We start from the raw sequence: 24,958 nt of genomic DNA on the forward strand, positions 1-24,958 counted from the left end.
CATAAAAAAGAATATTCTTTATAACCTCAGATACCTTGATTTAGAAGTCTTGATCGCCAAGCTTAAGGGCACATATTGCACATGACAAAAGGCGTCCATATTTTTTCCTTCCACAGGGCTCAAGACTGGATGATCAAAGGTGTGCCCCACCTCCTCCAGCAGCCAAGGGTCCAACAGTCCCGGATGAAGACTTTTTCAGTCTTATCATGAGATCACAGGCGAAACGTATGGACGAGCAACGGGTGACCTTACCATCTAGCACAAAGCGACCCAGTTCCAACTAAGACAGCGTGTCGCAAAAGCTCATAAGTGAATCTTGATCCCATGAATTTTGTATGCACTTCATGAGATGGAAAATACAGTAAACGAACAGTTTAATCACAGGTAGGGAATGTTTACTTATTCTTCAGGGAATCTATGCACTGCCTTGCATCAGAAGAGGAACAGCATAAATGCCTACTGAATGTTACTGCAGCAAAAACAAGACTGTATCTTTTATAAAATGTATGGACATTTGAAAACTTTAATACTGCACAGAACAGCATTTTTGTTTCCAGAATGTTTGTCTAGAACGCAGACTGCATAAACTGCAAACTTTATAAACCACACCAGTCTCTTGCTAACTGCCATTTAGTTCAATTTTTGCTTTGTGCTGTGTAAATACCCCTAGATGTAAATTGCCTTTTTTTGGGGGGGAGGGGGGTGGAATGAGGGAGGGCAGGCAATGTAAAATTAAAAAATAGACCACTTGGTACTCTTTTATACCTATTGTATTTTAATTATTTGAGGAATAAACCTCATTTTTCAGCACTATGTAATTTTGGTGTAGTAATTTTAAATGTTTTTAATCTTGCCTATATTTCATTTCCTTGTGGACGTCTTGTCTTTTGAGGACAAAGATTAGAAATAAGAGGCCTTTTGGCCCATGTAACTAATTTTGGTATGCTAGGGTATTGGCATTGTCCCCCATGTAATCATCTACAGTTATGTTCAAGATTTAACAGATTTAGTTCTATTAAACTGTCAGTAGGACACTCCTTTAAGCTCAGGAATACACCTAGTCCCTCTGGGTCTCTGGATTGCTTTTAGAGCAGGAATATGTATATTGTAACATGGTGACCAAAATTGTGGCCAGTAATTTTAAATGGTCATATTAGTGCACAGTAAAGCTCTAACATAACATTAAAAAATGTACATTTTCACAATTTGTAAGATGTATGGAGAACTTATGTTGTTTTATTTGATGTTTCCCTGCATTTTTTAGAAGATGAAAATGTCAACATAAACAACCATCTTTTTATAAGTCACTTCTTCTAGCTTGATTTTTTTTCCTCATTTTACTTTTTTTATTGCCTGCATGTAGACCGTACCTGCATTGTGTCATCTGCCAGGTGTTTGCATTTGGTTTAAATGTTGTCAGTCCTTCTGAATTTTCTTCACCTTGCTGCATTTGCTGATCCTTCTATTGGGGTAAGATCTACAAATGTGAAGTACTATAATTACAAACTATAGCAGAATTTAATTATAAATTAAAAGCAGGAATGGTCTTCAGCTTCTAATAGAGCTAGTAGTTACTGTCTGTTAAATCAATTTGAGCAGTCACTCTATTGCTTTGTATTAGATCTTTATCTAATTCTATGCATTTCTTTGAATACCTACCATGTGTAATTTCAGTATTTCTCATAACAGATTAACTTCATCAAAAGCCTTCTGAAAATTATACCAAGCCACCTAATTTTTCTGTCTCTTTCTGTTCTTGTTCTTATAAGTTACAAGTATTGCCATACAGATGATCCTCTAGTTTAGTTCTAATTACAGTTTCCATAACCTTAAATGGAGTAGCTTTCATTTATTCCATATAATTTAAAATCTTTTTCAACCATTGGTCTAGAAGTGTACATTTTGAGGGCAAACTTGGCTGGTTTTGCCTAGTTTAGAAGCTGCCAGATTTTCTGTTTGTGACGGTGTGGTAGCATACACAGATCCTTCATGTTTTGCACCAAGAGCCAGAGCAAATTATAGCACTGCTAAAAGGAGGTTGTAAATCCCTTCCCCATGCTTAAATCGATTAAAACACTCTTCCCATTGCAAAAAGGGCAAGAGCCATAGTCTAAGGTTCATGAGCCTTGAAATGGGGAGAGGGAACTACACTGTGGTGAAAGTAAGGTACAGTATGATATTGTAGATCTGGATTGTTAATGTGCCTTTACACAGGCTTTTTGAAACATGACTATTACAGAATGAACAAAGTAGTAAATGAATATCCACACAGCCATCAAATGTACCTTTGTATTTGTACAGATTTCAGTGCCTCTAGTTTTTACATTTTATTATGCTAGTATTGCAATTAAACTGCTGGCTTTGACGTGGGCTTTTTGTTAAAAAATAAGATAATACCATGTTAAGATTTGCAAGTGGAACCAGCCTTAAGACAGATGGTCTGGCTAAGGTGCATCTCTAAGTGGCCAATGGAACTTGGTGTAAGATTGCTGAGGAAGCCTGATGTGCTGGGAAACAGGCAATACTAATGACACCAAATATGAAGGTATAAAACGTTTACTTTATATACATTTGTGAAATGTACCAATATATAATCTGTACAAACAGTATCAAATTAAATTATGTATATTATTATATGAAAGGCTGTGTTTCTGGTACGGGTGACTTTGTGAATCCATCATCTTGAATACCGTCGGGTGGATATTTTGAAACCTGCAAAAAAGAAAACGGAGATCCTCCAGTAAAAAGTTGTAAGGGTACACCTCCAATTAAAATACAAATTTGATAAAATTCTAGACTTCTTTCCTGCAAAATATTTGAGTCTTGTCACTAGTCTGATGGCTTAAACTGGGCTATAAACAGGACACCACAACAGCTGAAGATCCCTTTCATTTTGGATATTGAAATCCCTGCATTTCAGAAGCAGCTTTAAGACTAATAAAAATTCTCCTTTCTTAAAAGCACAAACTTACATTAGTATTTGCATCTCCCTGAGGCAGGTCTGTACTTTCATAATGGGATACTGTCTGCTTGGACTCATCTGTCTTGGTGAAAGAGCTGTTGGACAGTTGGTCTCCAGAACGTCTATAGGAAGCATCCCCTCCATCAATCCTCTCTGGTATTTCACAACCCACTGTCTCAGCAAACATGTTGGACATGTGATCCATACTTTGATGATTTTCTTCAGCAGGAGGCAAGTGGTCTCCGTTTTGGTTGTCTCGATATTCATCAGCAGCTTGAATGCGTTGGGCTGCTTCATGCTCAAGAGGCACATTTTCCTGATGATGGTAGAGCTGCCTTTGACATTGTCTAAAGAGACGTTTTATGCAAACAAATGCCTGAGAAGAAGAATGAGACATTGTAGAAAGTGCACACTGGATCGTGGATTTGTACGTGAATAGCATTAATTATATAGAGTTCACCAGAGCAGTATGGACAAATAATTTGTACATGAAAATATTTCCTCTCTAAAACTGCCACAGACTTACTTTTATCATCAATATATACAATATACAGCACCTGCTCAATATTCCCTCTCTAAAACTGCCATAGACTTACTTTTATCATCAATAAATACAATATACAGCACCTGGTCTTTTAATTTACCTACCAACAAAGATGTGACAAAAGCAGGAAAGGCCCAGAATTCATAACATTTCAGGATATCCATAAAAATGGGATAAATGTTATGTATTGATGAGTCCCAAACAAATGTGAGAACTGTTGAACTCCATGTCTGTAAGAAAAAATCAAAACCAAGACAGTCTGATTTATACAGTTGAGAACATCTTATTAAATTCAAACCAGTTTTGACCTGATTTAGACATGCATTAAGAGGAGCAGTATGTATCCTTTTCGTGTGAAGTAATCACATATTTTAATCCTAAAATCTTATAACACTTCTGTTTTCATTGAGAGAGGTTTAACACTACTTTCTACAGGCTTTCTGGGTTTGCTACTTGTGCAAAATTTATACTTATATAAAACATACTCTTATATCAAAACACACTCAGGATTTCTCAATATTTTACAATAACTACCAAATGTTTATTTAGAAATACCTTAAAATGCTATGTTATGTATTACATAATGTATTACGTATTTCATAATGTAATGTAATTAACGTTTCACTTTATGTATTGCATTTGCCTACTTCTACAAGATTCAATTAAAACAATTTTCAGTTTTACTAAATGTCTAGCATTTTGAAAAAATGCCAAAAGGGATATAAAACTTACTGACAAAATTCTTTCACACTGCTCAGCAAACACTAAGAGCCATTCATATGAGGTACTGTGATAGTCTTCTTCCTGGTGCTAGTACAGAGAAAAAAAACGACTAAGCTTCTCCCATCATATTTAACACTTGTTTTGCTTCCGATATGAAAATGCATTTGTTATTATTGTATTTTTCTTTGCTGATATTTGTGCCCCCCTTTTGCTTCCATTTCACAGTTTTTCTTTTCACTCTGTGTGGTTCTGAAGTACGATACATATCATATGTACTGTAACTACTGTACCTGTGTTCACCTACTTCACCAATAACCCCATAATTCCAGACCTTGGGGGATATACCGAGAGGCATTAGAAACACAACAAATGTATATTTAAACTGGAACCTAGTATATGTATATTGGAACTTGGAATAAGTATTTGTTGCATTTTTAATTTAAGGAAGAAATTGCACTTCTCTTCACACCAAGCAAATGAAAACAGGAACATACATAATAAATATATTGTACAATAAGTGAAATAGAACTGTGCAATGAATATTCTGCTTAACTTAAATTGCTCCCTATTGAAACATGGCCATAAACTCTATTCATAAACATACATCCACCTCCTAACTGCTTCTTCCAATTCAGGGTTGCAAAGCAGCTGGAGCCTACCCTAGCAAACAATGGGCGCAAGGCAGGGTATACCCTGGATGGGACGCCAGTCCACCACAGTGCAGACACTCAGACAAGCACACACTCACACCTAGGGCCAGTTCTCCCAGAAGCCAATTAACACAGCAGTAAATCTAGACTCAAAACTTTCTGCTTTAGAAGAGCCTTTCCTTAACTGGTTCTGTTCTTTATCCCTCTGCTCCTACTGTATTCAGTACCCCCATCTACTCTCTCCTCTCACTGTGATTTCTCATTGAGCATACCTTGTGTATATTGTTTTGTTGTTCTGGTCATTCTGTACAGAACTATGAGAAGCCACCTTTAAAGGTGCTATATAAAATAACGTTGTTGTTATTATTTTAGGAGGGGACCAACTTGATCCTCCTCTGAAGAGTAGCAGCCTCTTGGGTGACATGCAGCAGATAATATACACCAACAGCCCCTCTGCACTTTTGATGAGGTGGAGATGCACAAAATTACTTCACTGGTTGAATTTAGGAGGGAAATAGAAGGAAATCAGATTGTGCTAATCCAGAAAAGGAATTCAGCCAGGACACTAGGGATAACACCCCTGTTCTTACAAACAGTGCCAGTTGATTTTAGCGTTCCAGTACTGTATCTTTTAACAATACTTTTGTTTCACAATCCAATTCATGTTATCAGGTTTACACTTTATCATGACATTTTGGTAGACCGCTGTGTTTAGTAATATATTTAATAATTGTCTCACAAATTGTCTCCTGTCCCTTGCAAAAACAGTAAGGCAAAGTTTACCAAGAATTTTTTTTAAAGAAAAAGAATTATTTCTTATCATGACATCCTTTTATTTAAAAAGACATCATTCTAATAAGCCTTAACTGTAAAGAAACGGAAATCCATGACAACTTACGAAGTCCAGCTTTTGGATGCTCTCTATCAGTTCATCCAACTTTCTTTCGAAGACTGGGTTGTAGCCAGATGCTGTCTTTAAATCTACAGCTATGTTTTTCAGCTCTTCAACCTCAAGAAACAAATGAAAAGCTTCATCTTATTTAACAACCCACTCTCAGTCAATTAGATATATCGACATAGACAACAACTGTGTTAAATCGTCTTTTTTAATCCTTGATAAAATCATCCATTTGACATTTTTTACAGGTGATTTTCACAGTTTACCTTGTTAAGTGAGTGGTTACCTACATCTTAATCAGTTCAGTTCCAGTTTTCCTCAAATCTCTTTCAATCTGAAAGCTCTGAGATACCTTCTGCTATTGCAGCCTATGCATAGTTCTCCTTGTCCATTCATTTTCAGTACTTTAACTACATTTTTATCGTTTCATATACTGTATAAGCAAGATCTTTTGGCATGATCCAATGTGCAAATATTTTTAAAAACATAATATCCGTTATGTTACTAATTTCCTTCTATCATGTTATAGTTTAAAACGTGCAAGAATGTTTAAATTAAATTTTAAAAATACAGTAAACCCCACATGTCTATTTACAGTACATACCTGTTGCTGTAAAATGGATAACTTCAGACAGCACGCAGATGGATTAGGACGGATGACCAGATTAGTTTTATCCTTGCACTCCTTATGGTCTTTTATGCAAATATTTTCAGCAGTGTCATCCTGTGAATAAAGAAATACATTCAATTAAAAAAAATCATCGGTGTAGAAATTTAACAAAACGCATTAAAGCCGTCAAGTAAACAATTGTTCTAGTGCTTTATGATAGAAAAAATGTTAGGTTCTTTCTTAAAAAATGTCTTGAAGCGTGTGTTTGAGGAGGGTTAATTTCTTAATTACTCACTTACATGTTCTTTTGATTCGTCTGCTTTTCTCATAGTTTTTGAAGTAGAGTCGTAGTTAAGCATGTCAGTGGGATCGATCCATTCATCACCTTCGACCTGTCCGTTCACTGCCACCAGCAGTCCGCATATCATCACAATCACTCTCATTATCCCGTCATAAACTAAAAGAGATACACGTTTATGAAAACATAGGCTGTCATAGTATACCGCCATAAAACACAGTCAAGTGTAGCATGGACCAGTGAAACAAGTATCATGTAATCTCTTACAATCCTAGCCTCTGGCGAGATATTTGAATACAGTCCTGGGATCTTAACAGCACTGAGATTCCCTGCCGCTTGTATCCTGACAAAGATATCGGCCTAGTTACTGTAAGTATTTTACAACATCTTCAGCTTGTCAGTTTGTCTTATTCTAACAAATCCAAACTTTTTATAGTTCTACCCTAGAACTGCATGTCTGGTCTTGTTTTGTCAGGTTACAAGTGAATGTGTCTAGGAAGACCTGATTTCGTAACTTCTAGGAAAGCTGCTGAGTGAGAGGCAAAATCCTATAGAGTCTGAACAAAAATCCAATTGTATCACTGGAAATCCTGTTAGAGGATCCATTCTGATTCAGCTAAGTCACAAACCCAGAAAAACATACTACAGATATGTGGCCAATACTCAGTATTTTTTAATGCATTCACGGAAAAGTGTAAAACATTTATTTACCGTACTACGATATGCACTGCAGATACAATGGTACCTTATAATGCAAAGAATGCCTTATTGCACTCCTTGTTTTCCCTTAATTTCTGTCACGATGCACCGTTACCGCCATATAAACTTGCAAACTCGATCAAAAACCACTTCGCTCAGTTCCGCCTCCTCGTCCTTTCGCTTTCGGTTTCTTCCCTTAGTACTCGCAGAGCATTGTGGACTCTTTTAATACCGGTCCGGCGGAATAAAAACGACATCGAGGAATTTGCGGATAAAAGACATACTAGCAATCACATATACAGTACTGCATCTTTGATCAAACTGAAAAAAAAAAGCTTTATTCAACTTAAATATAAATCATTTTCTCGGTATCCAAAGATATTATTTAATCTAAATTCAATTGAGACTGAAACTTAGTTTTAACGACACATATATTCATATTATAAGTAAATCAATGTGATATTTCTTATTACTAAACATAATAGCATGTTGCTACAATGTGTACGTGTATTTAGACAGGCTGCGTGTGCACATGGAGATCGTATCTTGCGCGCTTTTGTTACGTCATTTAAATCCTGAGCAAACCATTGGATAACGTAACCAACAATAGCTCTTAACCCAGTACTGTTTTAAATCGTAATGTATTTTTTTACTAAATACATTTTAAATTATATCTTTTTATCTTTGATTATATATCTGCTGATACATGAAAAAATAATGAATGGGATATATTTAGTCAGTTTATTTCATTGTTGCATTTATCCGTTTTGGTTAGTATTTGGTATACAACGGATTACTTTGCACAGACACGTCCTCTTGTATTTTTTCGTGCAAGTACACATTTCTTTGCTGAAAAACTAAAGGGAAAAACATTTAGATACTAACACACTGGTACAAAACAAGTTTAAGAATCAATAAATCCAGTCTTTGAGCTTCTGAAAAATTTAACCATACACTATTATATATATTTTATTTTTTTCCCCTAATAATTATTATTAGACTAAGACATTAGCTCTGCCCTTTTCAATCATTCAGGTGCCCACTGTGGCAAAAGAGGATGGCATAATGACCAATTTAAATTGCAATATTTTATGAAAATGCTAATTTTTAAATCTTTTGTAGTAAACAAATGCAAGAGTTTTAAGTACTTTCTTGTATATTCTTCTTACTTCTACTGATTTGGACTGATCTACTGATCTACAATGGACATGGGTCTTTATTCCAACATATTCAGTAGGGTTGTTACCCCAGTGTCCTGGCCAAATTTCCTCCCCTGGCCTTTACCAGTCATGGCCTCCTAATAATCCCCCCAAATTTACTTCATCACTCTGTTCTCCTTCCCACTGTTAGCTGATTGGTGGGCATACTGGCACACTTTGGCTGATGTTGCATCATCTGGGTGGGGGCTGCATAATGGTGGTGGTGGAGGGAAGTCCCCATTACCTGTAAAGTGCTTTGACTTAAGTGTCCAGAAAAGTGGCATATAAGTGTAAGGAATTTTTATTATGATCAAGCCTTAGGTTGAATTTACATTTTGTGGCAGTGGCATGTAAGAGAGAACAATCTGTATTAGTGTCCAGATTTCACAGCATTTCAACACTGTGAAAGGAGATACTGGAGCCTCCCATAGAGAGCAGCAGATAACCACACACCTCTAAACATTTTTTAAATGCTCAATCATCTAGTAACAAGCTTTAGAAAAGTAGTATAAACTCAGTTTTATCCTCAGGAATTCTCACATTAACATTGTAACACAACTACATATTTCTTGAGTTTGTACGTATTCTTCCTCAGACTTAGCTCTCGATCATTTATTTCCCATTTTGCACTTTAGCAGTTGGACATTTTGCCCACAAAAAAGTGTTATATCTTGAGGCCCTCTTCTGCCAACTTTGCTAATTAGATAGCACTCTAAAAAAATATGGCACATACTGTAGGCTCCAATCCTTGATAGATTCTGGTTGCTAGATTCTGACGATTGAGGAAAGACAAAGGACTTGTGACTGCCTTTGTAAAATAACGCAACAGATACTGTTGCAAAAACACGCTATATAAAATCAACTTTCAGTTTAAAAAATAATTTTCTGTACATTTTTAAACATTTACAAATACAGACTATATATTGTCAAATGTATTCCTATTGTGTTTTCTCTTTGCAACAGCTTCTGTCTGGTTTGGGGTCTTCAGTGCTGGACTCATGGCCCTGAAAATCAAAACATAAGTTTAGAATTCAAATCTTGTGTGTTGACAATCAGCCTTCTATTCCGTTTACTCGACTGAAGGACAGCACACATGGCAATATCTCATGGGCTAATGGAAGTATATGACCCTTAATAGGTTTTAAAGGGGAACTGTAACACTATTTTTATATTTTGGAATTGTAAAGAATTTGCACTGATAAGTGCATTTCAAACCACAATGAAAGTAAAACATACACAGAAACGTGAAAAGTCTCCAATTTGCATCACAAAATAGAGAACATTTTTTAGGTAGGCACTGAGCCATATTCTGTGATTCAGAATGAGGCAACAAAACCTCCAATGAGGTGAAGCGGCCCTATGACACTGTAAACAAGCACGATTGTGAATACATCTCTTTTAATCTAATAGAAATATTGCTCTCAACTTTGAAAATATGTATTTGTCAGTGAAACCATCTCAAATACTAATGAATCTAATTGCACGCAGATTACATTGGAACATTTCTACGGCAAAACGTCTTTACCTTTCTTTGCATTACATTAATCATTACAGTGACTAGTGAGTAGGAAGGGCCACCTCAGCTTACAATTCTCGTGAACTCGTGACAAGATGGAGACCATACATTACCTTTACCAAGTTCTTGATTTAAAAAAAAAACTGAATTCGGAATTTGTAAACTATTTTGTTTGTTACCGAGATTTAATAACCACTCTGAGAAACTAAAACTGCAGTTCCCCTTTAATATCAGCACTTGGGCTTTCAATCAAAATGGTATCATGTAAAAGAAAGTGCTCATATAAGATAATTATAGCCATAGTAAAATTTTGTCGGCTGTTTTTTACAATTTATTAACATTTCGTAGAATAAAAGTTGTATAAAGAAATACTTGTACAGGCAGTATTTAACTCCACAAATTGTTCTCACATGTCTTTTTAAATGTATCATTTATTTCTCCTTCATTGTTACAATATAGGCTGCCCATGAACTAGCTCTCAGGCTCATAATGTCAAAGCCATTAAATATCAGCATTCCGAAACAAGTCATATTCGACAAACTAAAGTGAAAGATTCGGGTGATGTTATAGAACAACAAACAGTACTAATGGTTATTATATGTGAAAACTCAAGGGATGCTATTTACCCACTTGTGTTTAGGTTAGCCTCTCTCAACCTGAGGCAGTAGAGAAGCAAAATAAGAGAAATTAACCACAAATTGCACTTATATAAGTTACAAAAAACTTGTTTATATATTTCTATACAGATTGTCATATTATTTCACTGGTAGGCGCATTCTGATGGTAGGTTTACATCAAGAGTTTTACTTTGGTTCCTGGAAGCAGATTTAAACTTACATTTGTTCTTCTGTCTTTCTTTGCGGATTCTTCCTTCTCCTGCAGATCTGGTTCTGTGTTGCTTTCGTCTGGACTTACAGACACCGAGTGTCTTATACGGTGGTTTGCCTGTGAGCCACTATCACGGCCTCTAGTTCTCTCCCCTTTCTGAAACTCTGTCTTTTCTCCTGCACCTCCGTCTTCCACTGTGGTGGCTGCGTCGCCGCAGTTCTGCCCCTCCGTTTCAGCGGGATCGGCAGGGGGAGCTCCGTCAATCTCTTCGTCGCTAACCACAATGTCTGCTGGTCCAACTCTCTCGACACGATGGTTGTCGCTCTGCTTGTTCCTGTGGTTGTGTCGGAAGCGGACAGCTTGTTGATCCTGATATACCTGCCCACTGCCCACAGCGCCCAAATCGCCTTGCGCCTGTGGGTGCGCCTGTGGGAGCACCTGTGGGGTGTGGGGCTGAGCCTGGACAGCAGGAGGTTGGTCATGGTGTCCCCGACGATGCCAAAAAGCCACATTGTGGATAGCTGCCTGGGCACTGCCATACATGAATATCTAAGGGGGGGGGGGAGAACGTATTTTTCTGTGTAAGTCATGTCATGTCATGTCATTTGCCAAACCGTTTTATACCATACGGTGTCGCAGGAAGCCGGAGCCTGCCCGGCAAGCAACCTGTGGATCCTCAGTTTAACGTCTCACCCGAAAGACGGCGCTCACTACAGTATAGCGTTCCCGCCACTATACCGGGGCATTAGGACCCACACAGACCGAAGGGTGGGCACCCCTTGCTGGTCTGACAAACACCATTTCCAGCAGCAACCATAGCTTCCCAGGAGGTCTCTCATCCAGGTACTAACCAGGCTCAACCCAGCTTAGCTTCAGTGGGTAGCCAGTTGAGAGCTGCAGGGTGATATGGCTGCTGGCTTCTGGGTACATTTCAACCCCAATATACAACACACAAGTCCTATACAGTATACTGTAATACTACACCACCCCAGCCCATACAGAACCGTTGTAAGCAAAAAACAACAAGTCCTACTTATCCTCTGGTCTATTTTTTGCATCACTAGGCTCTGCAACAACTTCAACAGAATGCTATCCTCTTTTTTTGTGACACATTCAGATGTTCTTTCACGGTGTCATTAGTACGCATCTAAAATTTCAATTTTTCCCCTTGTCGTCTTATTCTTTTGCCTTAATTGATGGAAAATGCTAAAATGGAATCAAACAGCAAGATGCACAATACATTATTAAAAGCTGATAGTACATCAGACAATTTTGTAGTCAGCATGTACTAAGATAGACCTGATGCTTAAAAACGTCTAGCCACTAATGTGCTGTATTTCAATACCTCTAGATAAACATTGAAACCGGGCATCTATATGACAACTGTACCTGACTTTGCAGTAAGCTTTTAAGGTGGGGTTTAAAAAGTACTCTCATACTAATCATATTATTTAAATCAAAGCTGCATGAGCTAAAAGTATTAAACTTTAAAAGAGCAGAAATGCACTTACCAGGATAGCTGCTACAATGGTAAAAAGAACAGGAATCTGAAGTGTTACAGGGAGATCCTTTAGAAGAGCTCTGAGGAACTCACTTATACCTTGACCTAAGTGTTTCAGCGGTTCAGTAATAAACGTAGTGATGGTAACAGCAATTGCCTGAAACAGAACCAAAAATATTGATACAGGATTTGCTTGCAATCAAGAGATGCATGTCTACAAATCAAAAGGGAGAATGTTCTTATATCAGACAGAAGGTTAGCAAATGAGGAAATGAGGAAATGAGGTGGTTGTCCTTTCCTTACAATTTAATTACAACAGTGTGTAGCGGCAATGCTTGTTAATAAGACAGAATTAAGCGTTGCTGTGCTTTCCTTAATGAGGCCCCATCTCACTCTCCATCTCTGTGGTGCAGCCACAGAGAAAGTATTTATGCAGGCTGATTTAAGATGTTTTCTTTTGATAAGGGACAGCTCCCAAACGGGGATGCACTTAGCTAAGCCTGGCTATCATGATCAATGGTCATCCATTGGCGCCTATCTGTCTAGGGAGTGCCAAATGGACATCTGGACTGCATTCCTAAGTGTCAGGAGTAAGTGACTCATATCTCACCTTGATCAACCAATCAGGGACTGGCAGGGTGTGGTAACACCACGTGGGTCTCCAATGCCCGCCAAACTCTCAACCAATCAGCGCACATCTGTGTCTTGGTCAAAAAGGGAGCGCAAGCTCAGGTCGGGGCTCTCCTTGGCCATTTTCACGCATCCTCAGAGACAATCACGTGACAACTGCTGTTGTCTGCACTGGGACTTGGACTTTGTTCTAAGTGCGAGGCCGAGGATCCCGTACGTACTCAGAATTCTACCAATGTGAATGCTCCACTTGATCAACGGCAGCCTACAGTTGGACCCTCGTCGACAACCTGAATAGCTTATTCAGAAGCAGCGCTGGACCGGGAACGAACCAGCTTCTTCCCGGGCAAAAGAGTGACTTGTGAGGACTCGCGGTCACACTCTGTGCATAGAGACTTTCTACTAGCCAGCCGGACTGCTGGTAGATCCCCTCGGAGCAACGACTGCCCTGCGCGCCGCAGTCAGATTCCTCCGCCCGTCCTACTCCGAGCTGCACCTCAGCTGGTTGGCCGGTAGCCAGAGGACACCGGGACAACGCCCGTTGGACAACCGCTGGAACAGAGGCTGCAACACAGCCTGTCAGGGTTTGGTGTTCGTGCCGGGAAATTCCAAATCCATACACAGTGGATACGTAAACCCCATGTTCTACATTGCATCTCGAGAATTCAATTGTACCTCAACACAAGTTGTTATCAATTTAATTCATGAGTAATGTATTTACTTCTGAGTTTAGAGTAACAGTGGGTAATAACACTGATTAGCGATTTGGTTACCGAACGATATATACATATATTGACATATATTCTCTGTTGTGTATCTCTTTGTGTTTGCATCTTTTCGAGATTATATACGTTGTATATTGATAACCCTCACAGTAAGGTCTGCCGCTTGTATCCAGGCAGACTAGTATACAGATGCAGCCATTCAAAATGGGTGAGGTATTTCGCGGCATACCCCGGTGGGCGTGTCACAGTATCACGCGGTATCACGCATTTCACGTGTGTCACGTGACTAACTATCCGGCGTCGCCTTGTAAAACCGCCAGGGGGAGCTTAACCTCTCATGTACAGCATTTGAGCCTTTAATTTTGAACTGTGTATTACAGCATGTTAATCATCAGTCATTAAAATGTTGGTATATATTATGAAAGCAAGATTGCTCAGTTGGACAGAAGTACACAACCTACCTTTATCAGAAATATTTATGCATCAAAGCCTTTACTGAAGATATTACTAATAGTATTAATAATGGATGACTTTGGACAAGCTGTATACTCAAAGTATAATTTCTTTAGCACATTTGTACAAGCACTTGGAATCTGTCCAAGCCATACTTTGTCAGGCATTTTGTTTTACTTCAACGGGGCATAAAAACTTCCTTGCTTTTAACAGGGCGTTTCATAATTTCTAGCTACGAAAATGATTTAAAATGCGACACCTATCATTCAACTAGAGCTTAAAATATCACAAGGAAAAATACACACCGGTATTCCATTTCTCCCTAAACATTGTAAGCTTCGAAGTCTTTAACTAACGTGATACCGGAGTCAACAAGCATACTTTTAGAATTTGATTAAAAGGGAATATAATATGGAATCGCGTATCTAAAGAATTTAATAACGGTATGATTATATCCGTGTACTGCGGCAGGACTGTGTAAGGCTGTTTCGCCTACCTGAACATGCGAGCTGTCTTGTAGCCTACTGGTCTAGGTGCGTGACTTCCAACTGGTAGGTTGTGTGTTCGAATCCAGCTTGGCTGGACTTTTATTTTAACAAACATTTCTTCGAAAAAATAGGTAAGCGATATTATGGACAATCAATTGACTTTTATATTTCAAAATATCGCAACATGATCGATATTTGCGATATTTTGAATATATCTTCCCTTCTGACAGTGGTTCCTGCTTCTATTGTGTGTGTGTGTGCAACAGTAAATTTTTATAGAGAAATGGAGGCGGGACAGTATGCGTTACAATATAAACATTTATATTGATTTAAATCGTGTTCTGATTTAAATCGCAAACGCGTGTTTAATTATGTGTTTTTTAATCATGATCAGGCTAATGCATTTCTACATTTTCTGTATGAACCAGCTTAGAGGTTCATACAGAAAGACAGCTTGTGTTTAAATTGAGTGTAAGGTAATTTATGCTTCTAAAGTCATGGTCAGTATTGTTGTACTGTGCTGTACTGTGTCACATTATTTTATAGCGTTTTTATTGCGTTATTAAATCCGGTGGCGCTGTGTTAGTTTCCTGACTCACATTATTTAAACTGCGACACTGATCATTCATCTCTAAATAAACTTTATTTTATATAGCATTTTAAGCGAATAGGTAATTAGATTGCTCATAAACCTAATCACTTTTTCTTCATAAACACAGCGTGATTGCTCTCTGAAAATGCTTTTCCTTTATTTTTAAAGTAGGCTCAGATTTCAACTATAGATCGTATTATTATAAACTTTCTTGGAAAAATGTATTTTATGTAAACCATGTTTGCTATTAATTCATTTAGGGCTAAAATACGTTCATTGTCTTCTAATCGAGTCGAGTTGACATTGGAAGCCTGCCACACCCGGACCGTTAACGCATTAGCACGTCAAAGCCCATTGAGCCAGTATTGGCTTTAGTATCCCCCCCTTCTCCCCTCAATTCAATTCAATTCAAGGTGTTTTATTTACATGACAGATGGGTACAAGCAGTGTTGGGTACTGTATGTATATTGTAACGCTTACGGCAGACAGGCACTGTGTAGGAGCCGACGCACCAGAGCAGCGCCTGCAATTTTTATATTTATAACTTAGTTTTTAAAATTAGTCAAGCAATACGAAGCATCTCCTTTTACTTAGTGCCTGAGCATACTGCAACGCGTGTGAAGCCCATAAACGATATTAATTTTGGAACTTAAACATACAGTATATGGCTGGTCTCGGTACTTTAAAGAAAACATACACACCAGTATTCCATTTCTCCCTAAACATTTTAAGCATCGAAGTCTTTAACTAACGCGATACCGGAGTCAACAAGCATACTTTTAGAATTTGATTAAAAGGGAATATAATATGGAATCGCGTATCTACAGAATTTAAAGACCAGACAATCGCAAACTCGTTTTCAATAAAATTATTTTATTCATTCAGCAGTTTGTGAGAGGGACATCCAGCAGGGAGAGACACACACACCGGTTTTCATTGACAACATTGTTTTTTTTTCAATTCCTCTTGTCTAACAGGAATGTTTTGTTTGTGGACAGACTGTTAGACAAGAGGAAAAGACTGCCTCCTCCTACGAAGCATTTCGTTGATCCGATCACGAATTCTTTTCCAGTCGTACGCAGCAAGGGTTGAGAATCTCCGATTCACCATCGTACTAATGGTTTCCCGGAGATTGGGTTAAAAAAAAACAAAAAACATACTAACAACTGTGCCATCCTACTCCTTAGTTAATACATTTTATTATTCATAAACAGTTAACATTGTTAGCAAAATATTTTGAATTATATTTAACCCTATTTTTTCTTTAGTTTTGTATTTAACTTATTATATGATAGTCAGACTTAATGTATATTTGAACAATGAAAATATATTTTTACAAGATTTTACATTAAGCACTTAAAATTAATATGGTTAATAATAGTAAACTGTAACATGCTGTAACAAGATCGGTTACAAGAAGAAAATGCTTTCAGAGAAAATGTTTCAACCAAACTTATTCCCACACACCCCGCCCCCACTACCATTAGAATATACACAAACATTTTAGCGTTTCATTCTGAGCAGAAGACCCTCACACCTGAAGAGTGCTGGCTGTGACGAATTAAACCGGTTTTACAGGTTTCAATCACAGACCATGTGACATGGGACTCAGTAAACTACAGTAACACCGTATTTGATAACGCTTTAAAAACGCTATAAAATAATGTGACTTGGCACAGAACAAGTTTACAACACAGTACAAAGATAAATGCTGACCATGACTTTAGAAGCATAAATTGCCTTACACTCAATTTAAACACAAGCTGTCTTTAGCCCTCTAAGCTGGTTCATACAGAAATGTAGAGATCTAGGCTCAGAACACACAGCTTCATTAGCGAATACATATGCAGGACAACTAGAGAAGACGTTTTACAGAGGGTGGATTTTTAGAAACATCCCATCAGACATCCCATCATATTCACAACGTGAAATCTAGAAAATAATATTACGTAACCAAAATCCGCAATATGGAAACAGAACCTGTGTAATTGTTGATAGATGATGTACTCGTAACATTTTTTCAAGACGAACTACAACATTTAAAAAATGACTTGTATGTACTTGATATCTCTAATCAATCCACGGGTCCCAGCACAAAACGAAAGTAAAACGCATACCGTTTCTCGCTTCTTATTGCTCAAAAGTAATTTGACCGTATGAAATGCATAATATAAACCTAGAAACATATACGTGAGCAGTACTTAAGCACTGTAGTATCGGTGTTAAGACATACCTCTCAAATACTGTAAATCAAGTTAAAAATATCTCAAGACCGATTCTGGTCGTAATGAAACCATGCAAGGGAGTTTTTATGTCCGTTGCAGTTCTTTTGCAACATGAATATAATTATATCGTTATTAATTTCTTGAGATACGCGATTCCATATTATATTCCCTTTTAATCAAATTCTAAAAGTATGCTTGTTGACTCCGGTATCACGTTAGTTAAAGACTTCGAAGCTTACAATGTTTAGGGAGAAATGGAATACCGGTGTGTATTTTTTTCTTTAAAGTACCGAGACCAGCCATATACTGTATGTTTATGTTAAGATTTCCCTTCAGTGGTAAAATTAGATATGAATATTCAATACTTAAACGGGCACAGTTAAGACATTAAATATACATGTACATATTGTATACAGTACAGTTTGCATACGGTAATATGTTTATGTTACGCGATTAAAAAATAAATAAATAAAACTGGAAGGTCCAGCACCACCATTATGTTTATATGGTTGTTTTTGTTGGTTGGTTGTTATTATGGTTATTAATAATTCGATCTATAGTTGTAATCTGAGCCTAAATAAAAAGAAAAAGCAAGTGATTAGGTTTATGAGCAATCTAATTACTTATTCGTTTAAAACGCTATATAAAATAAAGTTTATTATTAATTTGCTGGACAGAGCGGTGAACATTATTATGCATAAGACAAAGATAACGATCCTGATCAGTTTAGAAATCTGTGTACGCTGTAAGGTTTTTACTTCTTAAACTTTTAAAATACACGTTTAGAATTGAAAGAAATTCTCTTCCTGGTATAGCAAACCAGCACGTCTTTTTTCTCCAATCAGAGGGGTGTCAGATAGTGTCAGCCAATCACCATTCTGCGTTGGGTAGCAACGGGTGACTGTTCTCAGGCGGAAGATGTAAACAGCTTAATGTTCGTGTTAAATATTTTTTTTAAAATAAAATTCATTCTATACAGCAATCGCATATTTGGGTACCGTTTCATAAAACTTTCATGCTTAAAATGTTTAGGGAGAAATGGAAGACTGGTGTGTATTTTTTCTTTAAACTACCAAGACCAGCCATACACAGTACAGTTTACATACATACAGTAATGTTTTAAATTAATATCGTTTATGACCTTCAGATGCGTTATGCTCCTCTTCTTTTTATGCTCAGCTACTAAAATTTCCCTTTAGTGGTAAAATCCATATAAATATTCAAAACTAAGCGGATTAAAATGTGCACAGTAAAGACATTAAATGATTCAATCTTTGCACTACCAACCAATGCACCACGAGTGCCCCTGTCGGTCATTTTGGCCAGCCAATCACTTGCCCTGCGGTATGCTCCGGTGCCCCGCGGTGGCTTGTGGGTAGGTTACCGTACCGCGGGTTTTTACCGCGCATTTTGAATGGCTGCATCTGTATGTTTGGTGCACAATATATGTTAATAAATGTATCTCGTGCATTGAACCCGTGTGTGTGCGTTGTTAGTTGTTCTGATGATTGATTTTCTAAAAGCCACAACGAACCACCTCGTGATTACTGCTACAATTAATAATTGCCTCAGTAAAACCATCAAACCTCTACAAGTGTAAGAAGCTACAAGTTCATCAACTGCTTTTCAATTCATTTGGTGAATGTTAATAAAAAAAGTACAGGGCAGTTGAGACAAATAAGAGAAGATGAAAGACTTCAGTTTTATGAATGTGTATTAAGCAGGGACAGGGTGGCTCAAGTACTTTGAGCATGGCCCCAGTACTGCAGTCCGTGTCTGTTCCCAATGTGGAAAAGTCCTGGGCATCTCAGCTCATTAACTGGCTACAAGGTAAGCGATTGTGGTGACACACACCTATGACCCGAACCAGCCACAGGGTTGCACACAAACTCACTCATATACAATGGAAAGAACCTTACCTTGGTTGGAGGTACCAATAAAATGGGATTAACCATGAGGACCTCATAATATTTTTTACAGGGGTCATCTTGCAGTGTCCATGTGCTTCTGAACCACTCTACAATTTAAAGGGAAAAATAAAGAATCTTCAATAATTAAATATTACAAGTCAAAAATCATGTTTCCGGATTTGAATAACAGCTAATTCTTTTAATTTTATTGTCTTTTTTAGGACAAATTGAGAGCACTACAGCTCACAAGGAAATCAGCATTTTTGGGATATTTTAGGATTTTTTGTACAAACCCAATTTGCAATCAACCACTGTTTCTTTATGTCTCAAGTCACAGCAGTGATACCTGTACTTCATGCACAACATGAGGATGGCCGGACATGCTCCTCTGATGTTTACACTGATTTAAATAGATAAGACTTTACTGATCCTGAAGGGAAATTGATGTGTTTATACTCATTAAACAATAGTCATTGTTTGACACGTCACAGGCTCCATGGTGCCTTCCAGGAGAGACAGTGCTGACTGGAGGGGCAGGATCTCTTGTTAACATCATGGCATGCCAACAGGAAACCAGAGAGTCACGTACTCCCATTTTGCCAAGAGTTGAGAGAACCTGACTAATACAAATCCAACCCATCAGTACGTCATTGCTTGGAGAATCCCAATCAAAATCAGGGCAAGACCCAGGTTACGACTTCTACCTTTTGAATCATAACGCATAACCTAGACTGGAAGCTTTTCTAGAGAAATTCACATTTTGAACAATGACAAATAACTTCAGAGAGCCCAAATATCTAATTTAGTAAAAGAACTCACCAAGATAACAGGTTAAATCCTGTAACCCAGACCTGGGCTATGTGATTGAGGGGTCTTGGAGTTACCCAGATTGGGCAAGGTGAGGTTGGCTAGGACACATTCTTGCCATCTAACAGTAATTTGTGGGATCTGCCCGAGTCCCGTGAGCTTGCCATGCCCTCTGTGAGAGTCTTGAACCCTTCTAATTGGTACTAACTCTCCCGTAAAGAATGGTTGAGACCGCAGCATGCATTAAGCTTGGCTATACACTATAAAAATGCAAATCACGACAGGAGTTTCCAATTACTGACTTGTATCATGACATTCACTAATTATGTAGCACCCAGCACCGAAAAACTTAACTCCTCACCTTTCAGGCTATCTTGCCAGTCAATCTTCTTCAATCCAGTACACTTGTCATTGATAGACTCCATTTTTACAATATTGTTTTGATGCTCAGCAAATGCAATCTACAACACAAAGTTAAGATTTATATAGAAAGAAGATCAATGTTTTGTGCATACAAATTACAAAACAAAACTTTCCTATCTACGAAGAAGCAAATTAAATTTTGTAAACCCTCAATTTATCAGTTTATAGAAAAGCTGAAGAGAGTCAAAATTTGATAGTTCAAACTTTGCAATCTGTTTGTGAGAATGGGAAATTGTTAAATGACAACTTTAAACTTAGTTTTACAGAGTCATTTCTTAATAAATGTATTTTTATACAACAGCTAACGGATAAACGGATGTTACTATACCTTGTAAAGATACATCCAGTTCCACAGAAGGCTGATACAGAAACAAATGGCAAAGATCCGCCTGAACTGCATAAACAAAGAAACACTACTCCACAGTTCAGTACAGATTAGCACCACAATGATTAATACACAGACACACATCTGGAAAACATTAAAGAGAAGGCATTAGATACATGATACATAGTTTTAACAGCACATACTACATTTATTACACTTATCTTCACACAGCGAATCAGGTACTATATTAATTCCAGAAAGTTTAACGATTAATTATGGTTGTAAAACTTAAGAACATCCACTTAATGTCAAAAATAATTTATTGTTGTCTAAAGGCATACACAAAACATGTGTCAGGGGTAAATAACAACATGAAAATGAATTCACTAAAACACATTGAAAAGAGTCCCTCACTTCAGTACACTTAAACAGAAACCTTTCTCACCCGAACAACAGTGTCCAGTTCCACACCAAAAGTGTCCTCGAAGCGCCATTTCCAAGCTTCATAATCATGGGGCTTGAAGTTGATTAAGATCTGACTTAGCGCTTCATCCAAAGCCCCTGGTTTCAAACTCTCATCCCCATCCAGAAGCTTTCTAATCTCAGAGATCGACTGCCTTGACAAAACAACCTCAGCATCATAGTGGACGTAACCTTTGACTTCATCAGGCTGGGGAAACGGAGGATAACAAACCCTAAAACACCACTTATCTTGGAATATGAATGAAATTAATAAAGAAGGATTTCAAAACTGTGTCAAAATGTCTTACAAATGATTTACTGTTGTTGCTCCCACGGTTAATCCAATGAAATAAGTCAGGTATTTTTTCTTGTGGTGTAAATGGAAAATAATTTAGAAGAATTTCTTAACATAAAAAGTAATGAAAAGGAGACAGGTCTACAGAGTTCATCTTAGTATCCTGATTCTGTTTTTAAAGGCTGGATAACCTAAAAGCCGGCTGTTTACGTAAACAGTAAACCCTTGTTTTAATGGACTTCAGATTTAACGGATGAAATCAGAAATACCGGAATTTCCTTGTCATAACTGGGAAGTGCTCAATTAATAAAACAAGGTAAAAATAAATACTACAAGAGTGTAAAATTCAGGAATATCAATAGTGCCCTTTAGTGGTAGGTCATTCTTATGATGTGTGTTGTTTGTGTTTTCTTTGCTTTAGTATACTTGCAGTATATTTACAATGCATTAAATCTAGAACTTGTGTTCTTAAAATAAAAAAGATATAGGAACAATTTTCATTGACTGTGTTGATTGCAATTGTTCAAAAAATAATTCAAAATACCCAGAAAGCATATAGAATGTAATATATGCATCATACAAATGTGTGTTTTGGGGCTGAAAAAACGTAATTCTTCATTTAACAGTGATTCAGCAATAAGAGACACCCTTTACCCCCTTCAATCAATTAAACCAAGGGTCTACTCTATATTTATCAGCTTCTATGAGGGCAGCACAACTTACAAGGCCGAGTTTCTGAATATCTTTCAACAGCTTGTTTAGGTATCTCCTAAAAACAAGATTGCATCCAGACTGTTTTGAGAAAGATGCAATCTTCTTTTTATATTCTTCAACCTGAAACAACAAGACAAGACAAAAGGGCATTTTTTCACTTGACCAGTTTCATTTAATCTAGAATGAATTTAAAAGAAAACTAACCAAACAATCTTTCTTTCTAATCTTTAAATTTTGCATTTTGCTGTAAGCAATTCCCAAAAAACAGTGTGAAGACACAAAGCCTTTTGAAGGTGCAAGTCTGTTAACACGTCTAAAATATTTTTTTATTTCTAGTCTTCAATATGATCAACATTAGGTGTTAACCCATGACCAAACCAAGCACATCACAGACAAAACTGAATGAGGAAAAACATGTTAAAGTCACTCTACAACAGTGGAGGTGGCTCCAGTTAGTGTAGAGCTGAAGAAGAAATTAAGACATTACAAACCTCTCTCTGTAAACTGTCAATTTTGTTGTTGAAGTCAGTTATATCAGGACATGTCACCAGCTGATCTGAATCTTTAATATATTCTCTTCTTTTGGTAGGAACATTGTTATAGTTGTTAACCTTAAAGAAAACAATAGCAAACTGTTAACAAAAATGTGGGTCAGTTAAACTGTATAATGTAAGACTGTATATGGTGCGACTATAATCGTGTTTGAAAATCATACAATATTGGAAAACACATTTGTTTAGAATTCACTCTTTTTGGCATTGTAACACAACTTAGCAATAACTGTGTCACCACGTCAACAAGCTTATGGAAAAGGGGTAAATACGAGTCAAAACAGTGCGTAACCTCTGTCTGCTTCCTCATAGTTTTGGTTGTAGCGTCGTAATTGAGCATGTCAGTGGGATCGATCCATTCGTCGTCATCCACCTGTCCTCTCACAATCAACAGCACGCAGTACAATACAGCTATCCGCATTCTTCCCCAGCCAAGAGTAAAAACACAGTGTTACTTCATAGTAATGCATACTATGCATTAACGTAAAAACCATAAGCACATATGATCAGTATAAACACACACGGCTGGATATAAATATAATTATTGCCCAAAACGCAAAGAAAATAGACGATATCAACGGTAGGTATAACCCACACGTTTGTGTTCCCAACGCTTTCTCATGAATCCAAAACTCAAGTTTTATAGCATACTAGATGAATCTAAGTACAATAAGCAGCCATCACAAAGAACCGCTAGTACATTTTCGGATGATATTATATACAACTAATTTTGTTGTAAATATATATTTTTGTGTGGTACATTTACTTACATGGAAAAAACATGCAATACACTTCTCTTTTCTAATCCTTCCTGTTGCAAGCTTTGACCTGAAATAAAAGCCGGAGGTACGCGAAATTGCTCATGGGAATGGTAGTCTTTATTCATTTCTCTTTGCTTTCAGTCTCAGTGAATTCGGAATAGGAAGAAACTACAGTTACCAACAGCTACTGTATGTATTCACTAAAAATGTGATGTTTGTGTTCTTAGAATGGTATACTTATCTATAGTGTTTTGAAAATAGTACATGTTCGCGGAGAGTACGCATGCGTTTTTTTTCTTTTTTTGCAGTATTTTTTTAAGTGCAGTAGCGCAAATTAGACTGGTTTGCAGCTCGCACATTTCAGTGAAAACACGGGGTACGGTTGTGAGTTTGAGAAATAAATAACTCCGCTATTCACTTATACTACACTGAAGCTTACACTACATGGTGCCACGCTTACTCAATTTAGTGAATAAAAGACTTAATATTGACACATTCAAAGGGGTAAATACACTTCACACTTCGGTTGTAATCTCAAAATAAAGATAAAATAAAATCCTGGCTGTACTTTTGACATGGGTACATTGTTCAGATGCTGTTTTCTGAACACTTTTTTATTTTGTTATATACCTTCAGTCTAAAGATGAGGAGTTTGTTAAAAATCTTAAGTAATAAAGTGTCTCGTCCTTAAAATTAACATATTTAACAACGCAATCACCAACAGTTTACGTAAACGAACCTGGAGGATCATTTACTTGACATCAGTGCAATTTTGGTGTGCAAGAGTTGCTTACAATTTTTGAAAATATGTGCATCCCTGTTTCATGTTTCATTTTAGACTTCTGTTTATGTATATAAAGAATCTGGCACCCAGTGCTACAGTCTTCCTTGTTACTACAAACATGCAAAATAAAAGGAGGGTCATAATTTTGTTCGTGTATTGATACAATGGGACATTTAACGTCTGTACAGAATAGACAGCATTTTATTTTCTTGTTAGGTTAATGCCAATATCAATTAAAAATGAGAAGGAGATGTAATTATCTTCCATTCTGTTGTTTTGTTATTTCAGCGCAATGAGAGTTACTAACAAGTAGAAATACCAGAACATAGAAGTATTTGTAAATGTAATTTTTAAATATTGCATATCTCAAACTTTTCCAATGATT

General features: G+C 37.2%; 3 protein-coding genes across 9 annotated transcripts in view; 1 reads left to right on the forward strand and 2 right to left on the reverse strand.

The window, feature by feature from the left end:
- gpsm2 (G protein signaling modulator 2) overlaps positions 1-2,641 on the forward strand; it is a 23,117-nt gene extending 20,476 nt beyond the window's left edge. For all 4 annotated transcript variants that reach the window (XM_088598391.1, XM_088598392.1, XM_088598393.1 and 1 more), the window contains one exon: positions 117-2,641. In XM_088598391.1, the coding sequence (XP_088454517.1) occupies positions 117-284 (168 nt within the window). In that variant the 3' untranslated portion in view covers positions 285-2,641. The remainder of the gene's footprint in view (positions 1-116) is intronic.
- LOC148651985 (uncharacterized) lies at positions 2,541-8,794 on the reverse strand. Of its 4 annotated transcripts, none has more exons than XM_088598399.1 (8): positions 8,704-8,794; positions 6,687-6,844; positions 6,382-6,501; positions 5,778-5,888; positions 4,239-4,316; positions 3,611-3,736; positions 2,973-3,338; positions 2,541-2,712 (listed from the first exon to the last, which is right to left on the reverse strand). In XM_088598399.1, the coding sequence occupies exons 2-8, from the start codon at positions 6,828-6,830 to the stop codon at positions 2,632-2,634; spliced, it is 1,026 nt and encodes a 341-aa protein (XP_088454525.1). In that variant the 5' UTR covers positions 6,831-6,844; positions 8,704-8,794; the 3' UTR covers positions 2,541-2,631. The 4 variants fall into 4 exon arrangements, with proteins under 4 accessions (XP_088454525.1, XP_088454524.1, XP_088454523.1 ...); XM_088598398.1 differs by having other exon boundaries at positions 7,431-8,727; XM_088598397.1 differs by having other exon boundaries at positions 7,397-8,727.
- Positions 8,795-8,868: 74 nt separating this feature from the next.
- On the reverse strand, positions 8,869-23,885 carry clcc1 (chloride channel CLIC-like 1). Its single transcript, XM_088598394.1, has 11 exons — positions 23,799-23,885; positions 23,321-23,450; positions 22,969-23,088; positions 22,487-22,597; positions 21,452-21,676; positions 21,010-21,150; positions 20,620-20,719; positions 19,461-19,558; positions 12,439-12,585; positions 10,937-11,476; positions 8,869-9,587 (listed from the first exon to the last, which is right to left on the reverse strand). The coding sequence occupies exons 2-11, from the start codon at positions 23,447-23,449 to the stop codon at positions 9,522-9,524; spliced, it is 1,677 nt and encodes a 558-aa protein (XP_088454520.1). The 5' UTR covers position 23,450; positions 23,799-23,885; the 3' UTR covers positions 8,869-9,521.
- Positions 23,886-24,958: the final 1,073 nt, after the last annotated feature.

The sequence above is a fragment of the Lepisosteus platostomus genome, chromosome 11 (assembly GCF_059453375.1).
Source record: "Lepisosteus platostomus isolate fLepPlt1 chromosome 11, fLepPlt1.hap1, whole genome shotgun sequence".
In the NCBI taxonomy this organism is placed as follows: Eukaryota; Metazoa; Chordata; class Actinopteri; order Semionotiformes; family Lepisosteidae; genus Lepisosteus; species Lepisosteus platostomus.

Coding starts and splice junctions, on each gene's coding strand:
- clcc1 (XM_088598394.1), bottom strand. CDS start 23,449: ATGCGGATAGCTGTATTGTACTGCGTGCTGTTGATTGTGAGAGGACAG. Junction 23,089..23,320: donor CTATGAGGAAGCAGACAGAG/GTTACGCACTGT, acceptor GTTTTCTTTAAG/GTTAACAACTATAACAATGT. Junction 22,598..22,968: donor TTGACAGTTTACAGAGAGAG/GTTTGTAATGTC, acceptor TTGTTGTTTCAG/GTTGAAGAATATAAAAAGAA.
- LOC148651985 (XM_088598399.1), bottom strand. CDS start 6,830: ATGAGAGTGATTGTGATGATATGCGGACTGCTGGTGGCAGTGAACGGA. Junction 5,889..6,381: donor TATCCATTTTACAGCAACAG/GTATGTACTGTA, acceptor TTGTTTCTTGAG/GTTGAAGAGCTGAAAAACAT. Junction 3,737..4,238: donor AGTGTGAAAGAATTTTGTCA/GTAAGTTTTATA, acceptor TTTTTCTTACAG/ACATGGAGTTCAACAGTTCT.